This window comes from Hemiscyllium ocellatum, chromosome 34 (assembly GCF_020745735.1).
Source record: "Hemiscyllium ocellatum isolate sHemOce1 chromosome 34, sHemOce1.pat.X.cur, whole genome shotgun sequence".
Classification (NCBI taxonomy): domain Eukaryota; kingdom Metazoa; phylum Chordata; class Chondrichthyes; order Orectolobiformes; family Hemiscylliidae; genus Hemiscyllium; species Hemiscyllium ocellatum.
Genome location: NC_083434.1, coordinates 26,260,561 through 26,277,702, shown reverse-complemented (window position 1 = coordinate 26,277,702; position 17,142 = coordinate 26,260,561). Strand labels below are relative to the sequence as shown.

The window sequence follows — 17,142 nt, the reverse complement described above, 5'->3', positions numbered from 1 at the left end:
TGGAAGGAAGATCATTGATGAAGCAACATAACCTCCTGGCTCTTAAAATCTGTGAACCGTGGTTTTGTGCAAGGGAAATTGAGGTTTTTGAGGAAGTAACCAAGAAGATTAAGAGAGCAGAGTGGTAGACATTGTTTACTTGGACTTTAGTGAAGCCTTTGACATGGTTTCACAGGGTGGACTAATTAGTAAAGTTAAAACACATGGGATTCAGAAGTTTGTATCCAATTGACAGGCTTATTATGTTAACGGCAGGAGGCAGTGGTTGTGGAGGGTTGTTTTTTTGGACTGGAGGCCTTTTACCAGCAGTGTTCCATAGGTATTGGTGCTGGATCCACATTTGGTTGTCAGTTTGTCAATTGGGTTAATGGGCTGAGGAGTGGCAGATGCAGTTTGATTTTGATAAATGTGAGGCATTTTGGTAAAACAAACAGGGGAAAGACATATAATTAAAAGTAATGCCTTGGGTAATGTTGTAGAACAGAAAGACCTGTAGGTTCAGGTACATAATTCTTTGAAGTTTGCATCACAGGTTGAGAAGGTGTTTAGCACACTTGCTGTCATTGCTCAGACCTTTGAGTTTAGGTGTTGGGATGTCATGTTGAGGTTATGTAGCACATTGGTGAGGCCTCTTCTGGTCACCCTACTTTGGAAGGATGTTATTAAATTGGAGAGGACTGAGAAGATTTACCAAGATGTTGCCAGGAATGGAGGTAGAAGGTTGCGAGGTGACCTTATTGAGATTTGTAAAATCCCAAGGGGTATAGATAAGGTGAATGGCAGGTGTCTTTTCCCTAGGGTAGGGGATTTTAAGAGTAGGGGCTATTTTTTTTAAGGTGAGCGGAGAAAGATTTAAAAAAGACATGAGGGGCAACTTTTTTACATATTGCTTTGTGTATAGAACGAATGTTTAGAGGAAGTGGTGGATGCACTTACAGTTAAGCATTTAAAACACATCTGGATAAGTACGTTAAATAAGAAATGTTTGGAAGGATATGGGCCATGCTCAGGCAGGTGGGACTCGTTGAGTTTGGGATTATGGTCAGCATGGATTGATTGGATTGACGAGTCTTTTTCATGCTGTATGGCTTGGTAACTGCTAAAGGCAAGTATCCTATATGTTTTCCTATATGCCGCCCTTCAGGAATCTGTAGATAAGCACCCCAGGATCCCACTGTTTCTCTGAGTTTCCGACTGTCTTACCATACATTGAGTGCTCCCTTGTCTTGTCACTTCTTCCAAAGTCCATAACCTACTCTTGTCAGAGTTATATTCCTTCTGCCACGAATCCATCTGTACCACCCTGTAACCTAAGACTTTCTTCCTCACTGTTAAACACCCAGCCAATCTTTGTGTCATTTGCAAACTTACCTGTCACCTCCCATCCCTCTGCTAATCCCCCACCACATTCTCATCTCGATAGTTTGTATTTTACAAGTAATAATAGACAACAAACCACCAGCTTCCAGTCGCACAAATAATCTTCTACCACCATCTTCTGTCTCTTGCAACAAATCCAAATTTGGATCTAACATGCCAAATTACCCTGATCCCGTGTGTTTTTACTTCCTTTATCAGTTTGTCATGTGGGACTTGTTGAAAGCCTTACAGCAATACTTAACCATATTAACTACACTACCCTCATCTTTGTGCTTGGTCACCTCGAAAAATTCAACCATATTTGATGGGTATGACCTTGATCTAACAAAGCCGATTACCTCGATCAAATTTTACCTCTCTAATTCTCCTTCAGAATATTTTATATATGTTTCCTTAACGCAGATATGAGACTTACTGTCTGTAGTACCCTGGTCTGTCTCTACCACATTAGTTGTTCTTCAGTGCTTTGGTAACTCCCCTGTGTCTTTTAAAAATTTGAACCAGAGCCCTTGTGACTTTGTCCCTCATCTTAGACGACTGCAACACAGCTCATCCACATCTTGGAATTTGTCCACTTTTAAACTTGCCAAAACCTGTTATATGTCTCTTTTACCTTTCATCCAGTTCTGAATGTTTCTAGACATCCATGATACTTTGAACTTGCCTATCCTACATTTCACCCTAAAGAGAATATGTTGGGCCCATAGTCTCCCCTTTTTTGAACTTCTCCCACTGTTCTGCTGCCAGTTTATTTTCTAGTAACTGTTTTCAGTCTACTTTGGCCAAATCTTGCCTTTTTTCATAAAAAAAATCTGCTTTTCTCGAATCTAATCCTATTTTTGCAGATTATCTTACTCTTTTTTCTATGACAAACTTTGAAAGTACAGATTGTGGTCACTATCACTAAAATGCTCCCCCATTGTCACATCATGCTTCGTTCCCCAGAATTAAATCTAACATTTCACAGTCCCTTGTAGAACCATCTGCATGTTGATATATAAAACTCTGCTGAATATATTTCAAGAAATCTGTACCCTCCAAGCCCTTTATCCAATTACTTAATTTTATTTCAGTAAGTTTGTTGTTTGGTGAGAAAAGACTGTTGTAAAGGACTACCCAAAGCTGTTAATTAGAAAAGCATATTATATTTAAAGAAGGAACTCTACCTTGACTTAACTGAGGCACATACCAGGAATAAGACAAGTCAGGACCAATATAATGCAGTTACATAAGTGATCCAAAACAGAACAATATTGATGTAAGGGAAATAAAGTTAAGACATAGCAGAATAATTTGTTCAAGTCAAATGTGTGGCCTGTAATATGTAGGCAATCGTGGATCCTATCGGTTTAGAGACTTGAGGGTGGCTAGAGACATTGTGGTGCATCTGTGAGGCTGAGAGTTAGTTCTTCTGGTTGACGGTCTTCTCAAATCAGAGTTATTGTGTATGTATGTGAATGCATAGTGTCCGCCGATACCCAAGAGAGCAGGTTAAAATAAACAATAAACACAAAAATGAAAATAATTGAATGAAACTACATTTTAGTAAATATAAAAATAAGTGTCAAGCAAAGTAGATTTTAATTGGCTTTTTTATTGCAGTGAAAAAAAAACGGAGGTGAGCATGTGCAGTCAGCAATTTATGGATGTTAGTATCAGCAAACACTTTCATCCCTTTATCTTGAATGCCAGTCATTCCTCATAATTCCTCTTTGCATCTCTAATATGCTTTTGCACCTCCCTTCTAAACTTTCAGTATTCCTCTTCGTTTTCAATTATAATTTGTACTTGACACCTGCCAGAAGCATACTTTTTCTTCTTACCTTAATTTCTATTTAAAGTTTGGGAGAAGATTTGTAGCTCAGGTGGTCATTGTGGTTCTGTTCGCCGAGCTGGGAACTTGTGTTGCAAACGTTTCGTCCCCTGTCTAGGTGACATCCTCAGTGCTTGGGAGCCTCCTGTGAAGCGCTTCTGTGATGTTTCCTCCGGCATTTATAGTGGTTTGTCTCTGTCGCTTCCGATTGTCAGTTCCAGCTGTCCGCTGCAGTGGCCGGTATATTGGGTCCAGGTCGATGTGTTTGTTGATAGAATCTGTGGATGAGTGCCATGCCTCTAGGAATTCCCTGGCTGTTCTACACACGCAGATGACAAGCAACATGAATTTGATTGGGACAACACTACTATTATAGGGCAAGCCAAACAGAGAACAGCCAGGGAATTCCTAGAGGCATGGCACTCATTCACAGATTCTATCAACAAACACATCGACCTGGACCCAATATACCGGCCGCTGCAGCGGACAGCTGGAACTGACAACTGGAAGCGGCAGAGACAAACAACTATAAATGCCGGAGGAAACATCACAGAAGCGCTTCACAGGAGGTTCCCAAGCACTGAGGATGTCACCTAGACAGGGGACGAAATGTTTGCAACACAAATTAATTTCTATTTCTTTTGTCATCCGGATAACTCTGAGTTGTTTGTCCCATATTTTCCTTTTGAAGGAATAAACCTTGTCCATACCTAAGCTGTCTTCTCTTTGAAGGTAGCCTATAGTTCAATTATTATTTTTCCTGCAAATCTTCCATTGTAGTCTTGTCCAGTTCTGTTCTTGTCTCAATGAAGTGTGCTCTTTGCCAATTGATTTTCTCATTCTGGAGCAACGGTGGTTGTTCTCCTCCATCATTTGAAACCTTATAATAATCACTGTCCACTAAATGTTCCCCAATGACACTTTATCTCCTTGGCCCACTTCATTTCCAATCACCAGGTCCAAAAACCATCCTTGCTTGTTGGACTGGATACATTCTTTTACGATGAAATTGTTTGAATACAATCTTGTAACACTAGCCTTCACTGCCCCTTAGTCAAATGTAGACTGGAATGCTGGTAGTGTAAGCAAAGTCCCCCTTATAACTACTCTATGATTTGTACCTCTACTTCCTTTCCACTAATTGGCAGTCTGTAGACTACATCAAACAATGTAATTGCTCTCTTTTTGTTCCTTAGTTCCAATCAAATTGATTATGTTTGAGCCCTCTGAGGCAGCCTCTTCCTCTCCTTAACCAGCATTGTTATCCTTCTTGTTTTCTTTTATTTTCTATCTTTTCTAAACCCCTTGTTTTTGAGGAATATTAAAATCCCAGTCTTGGCTGCCTTTGAGCCGCATCTCTTATTGTCACAACATCATATTTCCAAATGGCAATCTGTGCCTCTAACTTGCCAAGCTTATTTGTTATACTGTATGGCAGTATCTGCTGACAACTACAAATGTGTTACTCCAGAAACATACAGCATCACAATTTCAGATCTGATAGGTGAGTGAGCACTAAGGGGAGGGCTTTAGAGGAGAGTGAGGACTAGTGGATTAGGGGAGAGTGAGGATTGGGTGGGTAGTATCAGAAGGAGCGAGAACGAGGGGATTGGTGGAATATGAGACGAGGATAATAGTGAGAGTACAGGGCAGAGAGTTGGGACTGTCAGGAGAGGGGTCAAAGACTGGAAGGCAAGCTCCTTCTCCTACATTTTCCCACTTTTCTTCCAAATCTTAGAGGAGTTGAAACTATGGGGAAGACAGAGTTATAACGAACTTTGTGACTGTGATGGACTGAGTCACATGCTGTGGGAATTAACTGAGCCAATTAATACAACAAATCTTAGTTGTATCTGTCTTTTTAATGTATACATTGTGTAGGTGATTACTTGAGATATGATTTTGTGTTTGCTTTGTCTGATGTTTCTCTCGTAAAATTTCTTTAGTTGATAGCATTGAATCTTATGGCTTCCTTCTTTTAGCAAAGTAGCCAGGAGTTTGGATTTCTCTTTTTACTAGTCTGGACCAAGCTCACAGCAGTGATTTATAACAGAGACATTTGACTGAAAAACACAATTTACTTAGGAGAAACATGGTGTGTCATAGGTTTACTGTAACACAGAACATTTTGTAAGTAGAGGTTCCTGTATTTGAACTACAGAAAGCATACAAGGATAGAGTACCAGTTTCAGGGAAGATGTGGAGGTGCTGGTGTTGCACTGGGTTGGACAAAGTCAAAAATCACACAACACCACGTTATAGTCAAGCAGGTTTATTTGAAATCACACGTTTTCGGAGCGATGATCTTTGTCAAAATGCATGTGATAAATGAGCGTTACTCTGAAAATTTGTGATGTCAAATAAACCTGTCGAACTATAACCTAGTTTAATGTGATTTTTGACTAGTTTCAGGGAATAACAGTCATGCAGAAGGGACATGGGAAACTTTATTGCTGCTATTCTTTGTTTATTTTAGAAATAAACATAGAATGTTGCATGCCAATACAGCCTAGTTAATTCTTAGATATCTGACATGAACATCAGCAATGTTTACAGTAAATGGTTCAGAAGATGTTTAACACACACATTTATTTGTCATACCAATGTTTGAAATACTCATGATTCTTGATTCCATTTGCCTCTGCAACCTCTAAGATACAGAAAAGTCGCTTTTTATGTTAATTCAGTATAATGTTCTGAAAGAGACATGTCATTTCAAGCTTCCTAACCTCGTCATGCCTGAAACCTAGCTGTGGGAAAAAATATAATTTCTGAGTAATTTCTTGAGGATTTTTGCTGAGATGTTAACCCATCTTCACCAATTAGTTGTCCATAGGAATTAGATATTTCTCATCAAAGCTATTTTTCAGTGCTATGTTCTCATCTATTAAAAGCTTAACTCTTCACTTCACAGAGCAGCTGTTAGACTAGGTTCGTGGATATCTTATGGCGTTTCTCCAGAAACTATTTTTTAAATGTTAGAACTTGCGGGATGGTGAGCATATTGGTAACACTTGCTTTCAATTCTAAATAAATGCAAATGTTAGTTTTTTCCTCTCTCTTGATGCCTTCTATACAACTGGGTGACATCTTTTTCAACCTAATGTCGATGTATTATTCTCCTTGATGAATTTTGGATGCTTCCACCAATGAGGGAGCAGGAGACATGCCAAATTAGATCAAGTGTGGCTTAGTGCAGGACAAAAATACTGCCAAATACAAATGTAGTGAACAGTCCTACAGTCCTCAGCAGACTTTTTTCACTGATCGCTGGCTAAAGTTTCCAGATTAAAGGTGTTAGATTTGTAAAAACGGCCAGATCATAGTAGATGATGTCAGTTCTATCTGGCTGTATTGCATTACCCAGGTTTCTTAGAAATGGGAATGATGAATGAAGGGTGATTAACTAACTTCAAAGTTTTAATTTTAAGTAATAACATAGCTGTAAAGCCTTTGTTTGAAGTGACGGATACAATTCTGCCCCTTACCAGCACTTGTTCTCTGCTTGTTGGCAGCTGGCAATTATCATAATCAGAGTAAGTCCCCTATAAACCTGAGCCCTTCTGTTCACAATCATGTAAAGGTTAGTATTTTAAGGTTGATCTTTAATTCCGAGTCATAACACCCTTCAGTAACCTAATACTATTGTATACCCACCATATACTGTTCTCGCTTCAGTTGAAATCACAATTCACAATTTCATAGAATCACAGAATTGTTACCGTGCATAAAGAGGTCATTCAGCCCATCTTGTCTCCTTTTGTTCTCTGAGCCAAGCACCTGTCTTTTGTATTTAACCCTGTACTTATCTCTATTTAAATAATCATCTAATGCTCTCTTGAACTGCCTCAATTTAACCTGCCTCAACCACACTTCCAGGCAGTGCGTTCAAAACCAGAACTACTCATTGTGTGCAAAAGCTTTCTCTCACCACACATTTGCTTCTTTTGTGAAACTCTTTAGGACGATTTTCCCTGTCTGTTATGTCCAGACCCTCATAATTTTTAAACTTCTATCAAATCTCCCTTCAACCTTCTTGTCTCGAAGGAAAACAATCTCAAGTTCTCCATTCTATCTTCACAACTGAAATTTCTCGTTCCTTTGACCAGTCTCAGAAATCTCTTCTGCACTCCCCCTAACATGTGATGCCCAGAACGTAGTGCGAATATAGCATAAACCCAGAACTCCAGGTTCATGCTTTGGGGACAGGTGGTGAAATTTGAATTCAGTAAAAATCTGGAATGTAAAACTAGCCAAACTGCAGACACGTAGTTATGGTCAGTTGTCACCTGTGTCCTTTAGACAGGAAAATCTGCAACCCTTAGCTGTACCTATATTCATCTCTAGACCCACAACAATGTGGCTGGGCATTAAATGCTGGCCTCGCCCACAAACAAGTAATATAAGTCAGTGTCTACTGACCTCTGCAACTGCTAGCAGGTGTGTGTGTGTGTGTGTGTGTGTGTGTGTGTCCTGACCCAATATATCATCACATTCAGTTAATGTGATCTCATAGGCAAAGGCTGCAAGGCGTATGTGCAGAGAAGGGCTGCGATTTTGACAAGGGATTCAATAGTAGTTAGTGAGGATGGGGAATGAAGGTTGATGCAAGTGTGGTAACCCCTACAAGGTCCATCGGAAATTATCAATTAATCTGCCTGTGGATCTTGTTGGGTATGAGCTAGGATGTAGCTGCAGAATTGTTTGTCCAGGGCTGGGACTAGTCTATGTACACCATAAGTAATGGCTCTATATTGGTGTTAAGCAATAATTGATGTTCCTTTTCAGTCCAGCTTTCTGGGTCATTAAGTAAGGATGAATGGGGGGGTGGTATGCGATGTCAGTGGGAATTGATGAGGCTTCACTATGGAGTGGGAGGCTGGAAAGAGAACACTGAAGGTGGGAGGGGTAAGTGAGTACATGGGAGCTAGGAGACCCCTCCCGCCCCCCCAACCCACCCTTCCTTTATTTCTAAATTCCACCCGTATGACTTCAGGATATCCTCCCTAAGTACAACTGTAATGTTCTCCCTGACCAAATGCACCACTCTCCCTCCTCTCTCGTCTTTCTATATCACTTATACATGAGAACACTAAACTGCCAGTCCTGTCCATCCCTGAGCCACATTTCTGTAATTGCTATGATATCCCAGTTCCATGCTGCCAACCATGCCCTAAGTTCATCTGCTTTACTTACGAGGCCCCTTGCATTGAAGTAAATGCTGTTTAGTTTATCAGTCTTACCTCATTCTTTGCCAAGCTCTTGTCTACATTGACTATTAGACTTGCTCTCCTTACCTACTTACCAGCTTCAGCCCTGTCTCTTGTGTTGTCTCACTGTCAATTTGGTTCTCACCCACCCCCACCCCCTTACTAGTTTAAAGCCTACTGGGTAGCACTAGCAGATTTCCCTGTAAGGATGTTGGGATCCCCTTCCAATTTAGGTGGAACCCCTCCCTCTTATACCTCCAAGAGATCCCATGGTCCAACATGTGAACTGTTGGCCCATGCTCCAGCTCTTCAAGCCATTTGGCAAATAGAATTAAGGAGAATCCAAAGGGTTTTACAAATACATTAAGGACAAAAGGGTAACTAGGGAGAGAATAGGGCCCCTCAAAGATCAGCAAGGCGGCCTTTGTGTGGAGCTGCAGAAAATGGGGGAGATATGAAATGAGTATTTTGCATCAGTATTCGCTGTGAAAAAGGATATGGAAGATATGGACTGTAGGGAAATAGATGGTGACACCTTGCAAAATGTCCATATTACAGAGGAGGAAGTGATGGATGTCTTGAAATGCATAAAGGTGGATAAATCCCCAGGACCTGATCAGGTGTACCCTAGAACTCTGTGGGAAGCTAGAGAAGTGATTGCTGGGCCTCTTGCTGAGAGATTTGTGTCATCGATAGTCACAGGTAAGGTGTCGGAAGACTGGAGGTTGGCTAACATGGTGCCACTGTTTAAGAAGGCTAGTAAGGACAAGCCAGGGAACTGTAGTCTGATGTCAGTGGTGGGCATGATGTTGTTGGAAGGAATCCTGAGGGATAGGATGTACATGTACTAATGACCGATTAGGGATAGTCAACATGGCTTTGTGCGTGGGAAATCATGTCTCACAAATTTGATTGAGTTTTTTGAGGAAGTAACGATGAGGGCAGAGCAGTAGGTATGATCTATATGGATTTCAGTAAGGCGTTTGACAAATTTTCCATGGAAGACTGGTTAGCAAGGTTAGATCTCACGGAATTCATGGAGAACTAGCCATTTGGATATAGAATTGGTTCAAAGATAGAAGACAGAGGGTGGTGTGGAGGATTGTTTTTCAGACTGGAGGCCTGTGACCAGTGGAGTGCCACAAGGATCGGTGCTGGGTCCTCTACTTTTTGTCATTTACATAAATGATTTGGATGCAATCTTAAGAGGTACAGTTAGTCAGTTTGCAGATGACACCAAAATTGGAGGTGTAGTGGACAGCGAAGAAGGTTACTTCCGATTACAACAGGATCTTGACTAGATAGGCCAATGGGCTGAGAAGTGGCAGATGGAGGTTAATTCAGATAAATGTGAGGTGCTGCATTTTGGGAAAGCAAATCTTAGCAGGACTTATACACTTAATGGTAAGGTCCTAGGTAGTGTTGCTGAACAGAGAGACCTTGGAGTGCAAGTTCATAGCTCCTTGAAAGTGAAGTAGCAGGTGGATAGGATAGTGAAGAAGGCTTTTGGTGTGCTTTCTTTTATTGGTCAGAGTATTGAGAGGTCATGTTGCGGCTGTACAGGACTTGGATAGGAAGAGTTTGGAGGGATATGGGCCGGGTGCTGGCAGGTGGCACTAGATTGGGTTGGGATATCTGGTCGGCTTGGACGGGTTGGACAGAAGGGTCTGTTTCCATGCTGTACATCTCCATGACTCTATGCATTTATCTGCTCTAACTTCCTTTCCTACTCTCACAAGCACTGGTAGTAGTCAGATATTACTACCCCCACTGACCTACTTTTTAACCGCCTACCTAGTTTCCTGTATTCTCTCTGCAGAACCTCATCCCTTTCATTACCTATGTCATTGGTATCAATGTGCATAACAGCCTCCTCCTGATTACTCTCCCCTTTCAGAATATCCTGCACCCTTGACACTGGCACCAGGGAGACAACGTGCCATTCTTACGTCTCGCTAAGGGCCACAGCAAGATCTGTCTGTGCCCCACACTAGAGAATCCCCTATTATAATCGATTGTCTGGAACCTGACATAACCCCATTATAGTAGAGCCAGTCACCGTGCCAGAGACCTGGCTGAGAAAATGCAACATACTTGGCTCAAACTGCAGTGTTAGCACGGTCTTATTGCTCACACTCACTTTCATGTTATGTAATGCCTACCCGTCTCTTATTCTTGGAGAATCCCAACTCTCAATAGACTAGAAAGAGTGAGGCTCCTTATCTCTTCTGTGGAGAGGATCCTGAATCTGATCATCCCAAACGGTGTTGGACTGGTACTGGAGGCTTTCCTGAAGGGAAACTATCCCCCTTTACTGAGGCCTCTTGACAAATGTGGGTTCTGTACATTTCTTTGGAACTGCATTACTGTGACTTCTGGAAAATTATTTTATAACTTACCTAATTAGTCTATGTCATTAGGTGGTGAGAAATTTTGAAACTTTTGCCGGTTGCACTGTTATGTGTCTGACCTTATGGCCCGCCTGAACCAGTATACGGAGATACATTTTAGACTGAAGAACTAACCTGCAAATTAGAAATGATGAGTTGAATAAATGGCCACAAAGGCATATGATTTCCTAGGGAGAAATCATCAATGTATTTTTGAATTTTGCTGCATGCTTTGCAGACTGAAAAAGTTCAGGGAAAGGCATAGATGCAGTAGGAATATCACTACTATAAACCAGAGGCCCCGGCTGATGCTTTGGGAACATGGATTCAGATCCCACATTGCAACTTGTAACATGTGAATTCAGTTTTTATATCTGGCATTGAAATCTAGATATATGAATTTAAAAAAACAATTATGGTACAGATTGAGGTGCTTTGACCCATCTTGGCTGTACGGGCTCTCTGAGCATTTTAATTAAGTGCCAGTCTCCTAATTTAAAAAAAGATCTGATTTTGTATTTTAAGGTAGCACCATAGAATGGCAACTTTGCACTCCTGTCTTCCTGTACTCGAGTACACATGACAAGAAAATTAAATTCTCATTCTAACCCTATACCTGTTTCTATAACCATAAAAATCAAACACCCTCTCGCATACACCAATTGAATCTGTTTCCACAACACAGGCTGCATTCCAGGTACGTGAAACTGCCATCGATTTATATTATTTATGAATGGTTCAGTGATGCCCTTTAGGGAAGGGGATGTGTTATGTTTACCTGCTTTAACACGTGATGTTAGACCCACAGTATTCTATTATTGAATAGATCTCAGAAAGCCAATTTGCCTTTGTCATGACTGGATGACATCATGTCATGCATAGTTCCAGTATAAGGTTCCTTGCCTCACCCTCCGTAGTCACTGTGCATTATGTAGCCATAACATTTGTAAGCATAGATGCCAGACCAAGGGGTTCTTGTGGTATAGTGGTAGTGGCTAGGTCATAAGTCCAGGTTAAAGCCTCACTTGCCCCTGTTGATATGTCATAGCATGAGCAAACAGGTTGATTAAAAGCAATTTCTAACCCAGATTATGTGAAAGTCTGATTTTATAATCGTGTAAGTGGTTTGTTATTATTGTTCAACAAGGTTTCAACAGTCTTGATGATATATGTTACAAGGGCTCACATATAGGGAACAATAAACCATATCATTGGGTGTTTGACCTAAAAAAAAGCACATCACATAGCAGTATGATTATTCATAACATCCCTCTGGAAGGCTTTGCAAGCTTGTAAGGTAACTCATCTCCCAGGTCAACATGAGTGTTAATATTTTCAAGGCTTAAGAACTCCAGCTGGTAACTTTCATATTGCAGACATATTTCTTTTTTCAAAATTCTTGCCAGCTTGACTTTCAGCATAGTGTTTTGTGTGCAGATTTCAAGTTCCAGTATGAATAATGCAGTCTCTATTTAAAGTCTTTGTTGGGAATTTGTTTCTGGCCTTTTTTATAATTTGCTTTAATTTTTTTGGAGTGGATTTTTAACTGAACAATAAAATATGAGCTGCAAGTACTGGAATTGAGTGTTTATCTTGTATTATATTTTTGGTGTAATAATTATGGCTTCCCATTCTCTTTTACAACCTGCTCCTCTAAAGGTATTCGTGAGATTGATGGTGCTTCAGAAAACCAGGAACCTGTGGCAAGAAATACCTTACCATCGACCAGATCGCTGTCCATCAACATTCCTAAGGTTTAAGACTGATCCTTAACGATTGAAAATAAGTGAAGTGTAGTGTTACCGTACATGATTTTGTTAATATCAAGTTACTGTGACATTCAGAGTTTTCCATGATGTTTTAAGAACATTTCGCAAGCAGTTTTATTGGAAATACAATTATCTTGTCTCCCCTCCCCAAAATTGCTAATTAGTTAAGTTGTGAAATTGGGCTCCAGGTTAACAAAAAAGTACTATGTGCTCACATTGTTTCCTGTTGACTCTCCTGTTCATTTCAGTATGTGTCCTTGTACTTTAACCCATGCCTTTCTGCTAACTCAAAGAGCTTGCAGATCATTCTCACTTGTTCTTATATTTTTACTTAAAACCATTAGGCTGCTTAAAAAAAACCTCCAAATATGTATTTCCCATTACTCCTCTAACTAAACAGCTAACCTTGGGGCAAAGAGCTTGCATCAGAACAGGTCGTACATTTGGCATTTCAACATTTGGGTAGTATTATAAACCGTGAACTTCTCGAAGAGGTTCATATCTGGAAGGCTTACTCTCTACAAAATAAGAACTTAGACTTTAATTCAATATTAAAAACATTTTATTTGCTTTGTTTCTGCTTGCCCTGTCATTCCTGCTCCGTCCTCCGTAATTACTTTTCAAATCTGTATTCTGTCTTATTTATTAGCGCCATAGAAGGGAATAACTGAAAGTATCTTTTAGAAGTAAAATAGTAATTGAATATGTACTGATCATACTGGAGACAGTCATTTGCTGAAAAATTGACTTTTGATTGTTTTGCAACAATTACAAGCAATGGGTTTCTTGCTAACATGACTGCATTGATTTTCACATAATGAAATGTCCCAAGGCACTTCTCAGGAAGATAAAAAACAAAGTATGACACTGAGACATGTGGAATATTTAGTAGCTTCATTAGAAAGGTATATGGAGGCTTTCAAAAGAATGATGAGAATTTTAAAATTAGGTTGTTGCTTGACAAGAATGTAACTTAGTTCATTAAGCACAACAGTAACAGTGGAACTGGACTTAGTACAAACTAAGGAGAAAGTGAGGGCTGCAGATGCTGGAGATCAGAGTCAAGAGTGTGGTGCTGGAAAAGCACAGCAGGTCAAGCAGCACCTGAGAAGCAGGAGAATCAGCCTTTTGGGCATAAGCCCTTCATCACGAATGAGGCTTGTGGGTCGGGTCTGAGAGATAAATGGGAGGGGGCTGGGGTTGGGAGGAGGGAGCTGGGAAAGCAATAGGTGGATGAAGGTGAAGGAGAAGGTGATAGGTCAGAGGGGGCAATGATGGATGGGTCCAGAGGGTGGTGTCAAGTTGGAGGCTTGGGACTGGGATATTGTGGGGGGGTAAGGGAAATGAGGAAGTGCTGAAATCTACATTTTTTTTCTGTGTGGTATCAGGGTCCCAAGGTGGAATATGAGGCATTCCTCCACGTATCGGGGGGGTAATGGTTTGGTGCCACTTCCGCAATCTCCAAATGGACCCCACCACCACCAGAGTTATATTTCCCTCCACACCCCTATCAGTGTTCCAAGAAGACTATTCCCTCCACGACTCCCTCGTCACGTCCACCCCACCACCACCAGCTCACACCCCACTCTTGGCACCTTTCCCTGCCACTGCAGGAAGTGCAAAACCTGTGCCCACACCACTCCCCTCACCTCAATCCAAGGCTCCAAGGAATCTTTCCACATCCATCAGAAACTCACCAGTACCTCTACTGCATCCGTAGCACCCAGTGTGGTTTCCTCCACATCAGGGAGACAGAACACCTTCTTGTGGATCATTTCAGAGGACATCTCTGGGTCACCCGCACCCACTAACCCCACCGCCCTGTGGCTGAACACTTCATCTCCCCCTCCAACTTCTTCAAGGACATGCAAGTCTTGGGACGAATCCACCGCCAAATCGTTACCACCTGACGCCTGGAGGAGGAATGCCTCATATTTAGCCTTGGGACCCTGCAACCACATGGATAAATGTGGACTTCAACAGCTTCCTCATTTTCCCTACCCCCACATTATCCCAGTCCCAAGCCTCCAACTCGGCACCACTGTCTGGACCTGTCCATCACTGCCCCCTCTGACCTATCACCTTCTCCCTCGCCTTCATCCACCTATTGTTTTCCCAGTTACCTACCCCCAAACCCAACCCCCTCCCATTTATCTCTTAGCCCCCTGGCCCACAAGCCTCATTCCTGATGAAGGGCTTATGCCTGAAACTTCGATTTCTCCTCCTCGAATGCTGCCTGACCTGCTGTGCTTTTCTAGCACCATACTCCCTTACTACAGATTAAGTCAGGAAAAGCAAGGATTTAGATGATCTTTAATTTATGGAGGCCAGAATGTGGGACACCATCCAGGAGTACATTGGAATAACCCAGTTTCAGGGTAACAAAGGCATAAATGAAGGTTCAGCACTAGAAGACCTGAGATTGGGATAAAGTCAAGATTATGGAAGTGGAAATGGACAGCGTTAGTGGTGGCATGCATGAGGTTGAAGGCACCTCTCATGATCAAATATGACAATAAAGTTGGAAACAGACTGGCTTGGTCTCAGGCTGCTGTTAGGTAGTAAAGTAGGATCAGATGTGAGGGAATGAATTTTTTCAATGTTTTCAGTATTTAAAATAATATATTTCTGCTCAGTCAACATCAGATATCAAAAAAAAACAGTTGATAATTTAGCTACAATAGTGGAATCATTAGTAGCTGATGGTGACATAGTGCTGGGTGTCGACAGTGTATATGCCGAAACTAATACTGTACCTTCAGGTGTTACACCAAGAGGTTCCATGCAAATGAGAAACAGGTGGTGGTCAAGGATAAATCCTTATGCACAACAGAGGGAATTGATTCAGGTGTAAGAGGACAAGGCATTGCAAGTGATTCGTTGGCTACAGCTGAATTAGAATGGAATAGGATCTGGTAGTTCCATCCACCAGGAAAGTTGTGAACAGATTTGGTAGTGGACTTAATTCATGTGGGGAGCAAGAGACAAAGTTGGGTGATGCGTATTCGTGAGAATAAGATCAAGGGAACAGGAAAACTTTTTTCCTTGAGCACATTGGTAAAAGTACTGACCGTCTCTCTGACCTTGTTCTTCCTTTTTGTATCAAAGTGCCTCTTTGTTTGGCTGCTGATAGCCATTGGAGAAAGATCATGTTTTGATTGAAAAGGTGTTGGAGTCCCAGTCTATTTGTACTGCGGGACATTCAGATCCAAGAAGAAAGCTTGACTTGATAGATAATTTTAATCAATTTGGCTAAAATGGTGGTTAATCATTGAAACTTTTTCAAATAAAGCTGCAAATTTTCTCTAACAGCAGAACAGAAGTTTATTATAAACAAGTAAAAAGAAACAAGGTAAATATTGAAGTCAGTTTGGATAATCTTAATACATACAGCAAAACAAAGTTCCACATTGTTTCCAGGCACTATCAATACAAAGATTCAAGTCCAGAGAAATTATGCCTTTATGTCAAATTGGTGTTTCTGCTTAACTGGCACTTTACAGTTTTGTTGCTGTAGGCTTGAGGAGACAATTCTGTGTCCTTTCCAAGTCTGTTATGAACGTCTCTCAAATCTGAAAACCTAAACATTCGCAATTTTAACAACCTGCAGATTTCTAGCCAAACTCTTCTAACTAAACCCTTCTGCAGTGGTGACTTGTTCCTTGAAATCCTTATTGAAGAAAAATTTAAATTTGATCAAAACTGAACTCTGGTGACTTCTGAACTGAGGTAAAAGAACTTGCTCAATCCTAGATTCATCTGAACTGACAACAAAGCTCATGTTCTTACATGTTCACATTACCTGTCATTAACTCAACAGTGTAAAGATCTTGCCATTAACTTTAAAGATATCTGTAGTCACCTGTTTTTTGACAAACGTTGGATTTAATTTAATTGCTCCTCTGGAAGCACTCCTTGACCTTGTTTTTTGTCAAAAGGAAAGCCTTCACAGAAGTAACCATCATCTATCTGCTTTTAATTTGAAATCCAAATTCCAAAGAAGATACTTATTTGTAGATATATAATGTATCTATCTATCTATATATATATTTATACATTCTTCACACATGTTCAGAGAATGATTCATTAGAAAATGGCTATTTTAGATGTGTTTACATCATAATGTTGAAGACATGAAATTAGTCATGACTTTTCTTCCAGTTGCTTTCACACTCCGATCCTACATGCCATTTATTGGCTAGGGGTTTTAGCATCTTGAGCAAGTGCCCGTTCATCAAGTTATTTTGCCATGGTAATTGTCTAGTCAGTCTGGACCATGTACACAACCAATCTCCGGATGTTTGCTGGATTTATAACAAAGTGATTAGGAAAAGGAATCCTAGCTATTAACTCTACTGCCCACAGCTCTCCTTGCCAACTATTGTGACTGATATCATCGAGCTCAACACAGCCAGAAATCAAACTCTTGTTGCTGTCAAGCAGCTCTTCCAACAAGAATGCCAATGACACTATTAAGATGCATTCAATACCCAAGTTAAAATTAATTCTGACAGCAAAAAAAAGGCATTTTAATATTTTCTGTGAAAAATGTTTACTTAATACCTGTTTCATTCTGAATA

The 17,142-nt window shown here is 40.7% G+C and overlaps 1 protein-coding gene across 3 annotated transcripts in view; it reads left to right on the top strand.

Annotated features, from left to right (window-relative positions):
• Positions 1–17,142, top strand: part of cep72 (centrosomal protein 72) — a 155,064-nt gene that overhangs the window by 76,737 nt on the left and 61,185 nt on the right. For all 3 annotated transcript variants that reach the window (XM_060849960.1, XM_060849959.1, XM_060849961.1), the window contains one exon: positions 12,453–12,547. In XM_060849960.1, the coding sequence (XP_060705943.1) occupies positions 12,453–12,547 (95 nt within the window). The remainder of the gene's footprint in view (positions 1–12,452; positions 12,548–17,142) is intronic.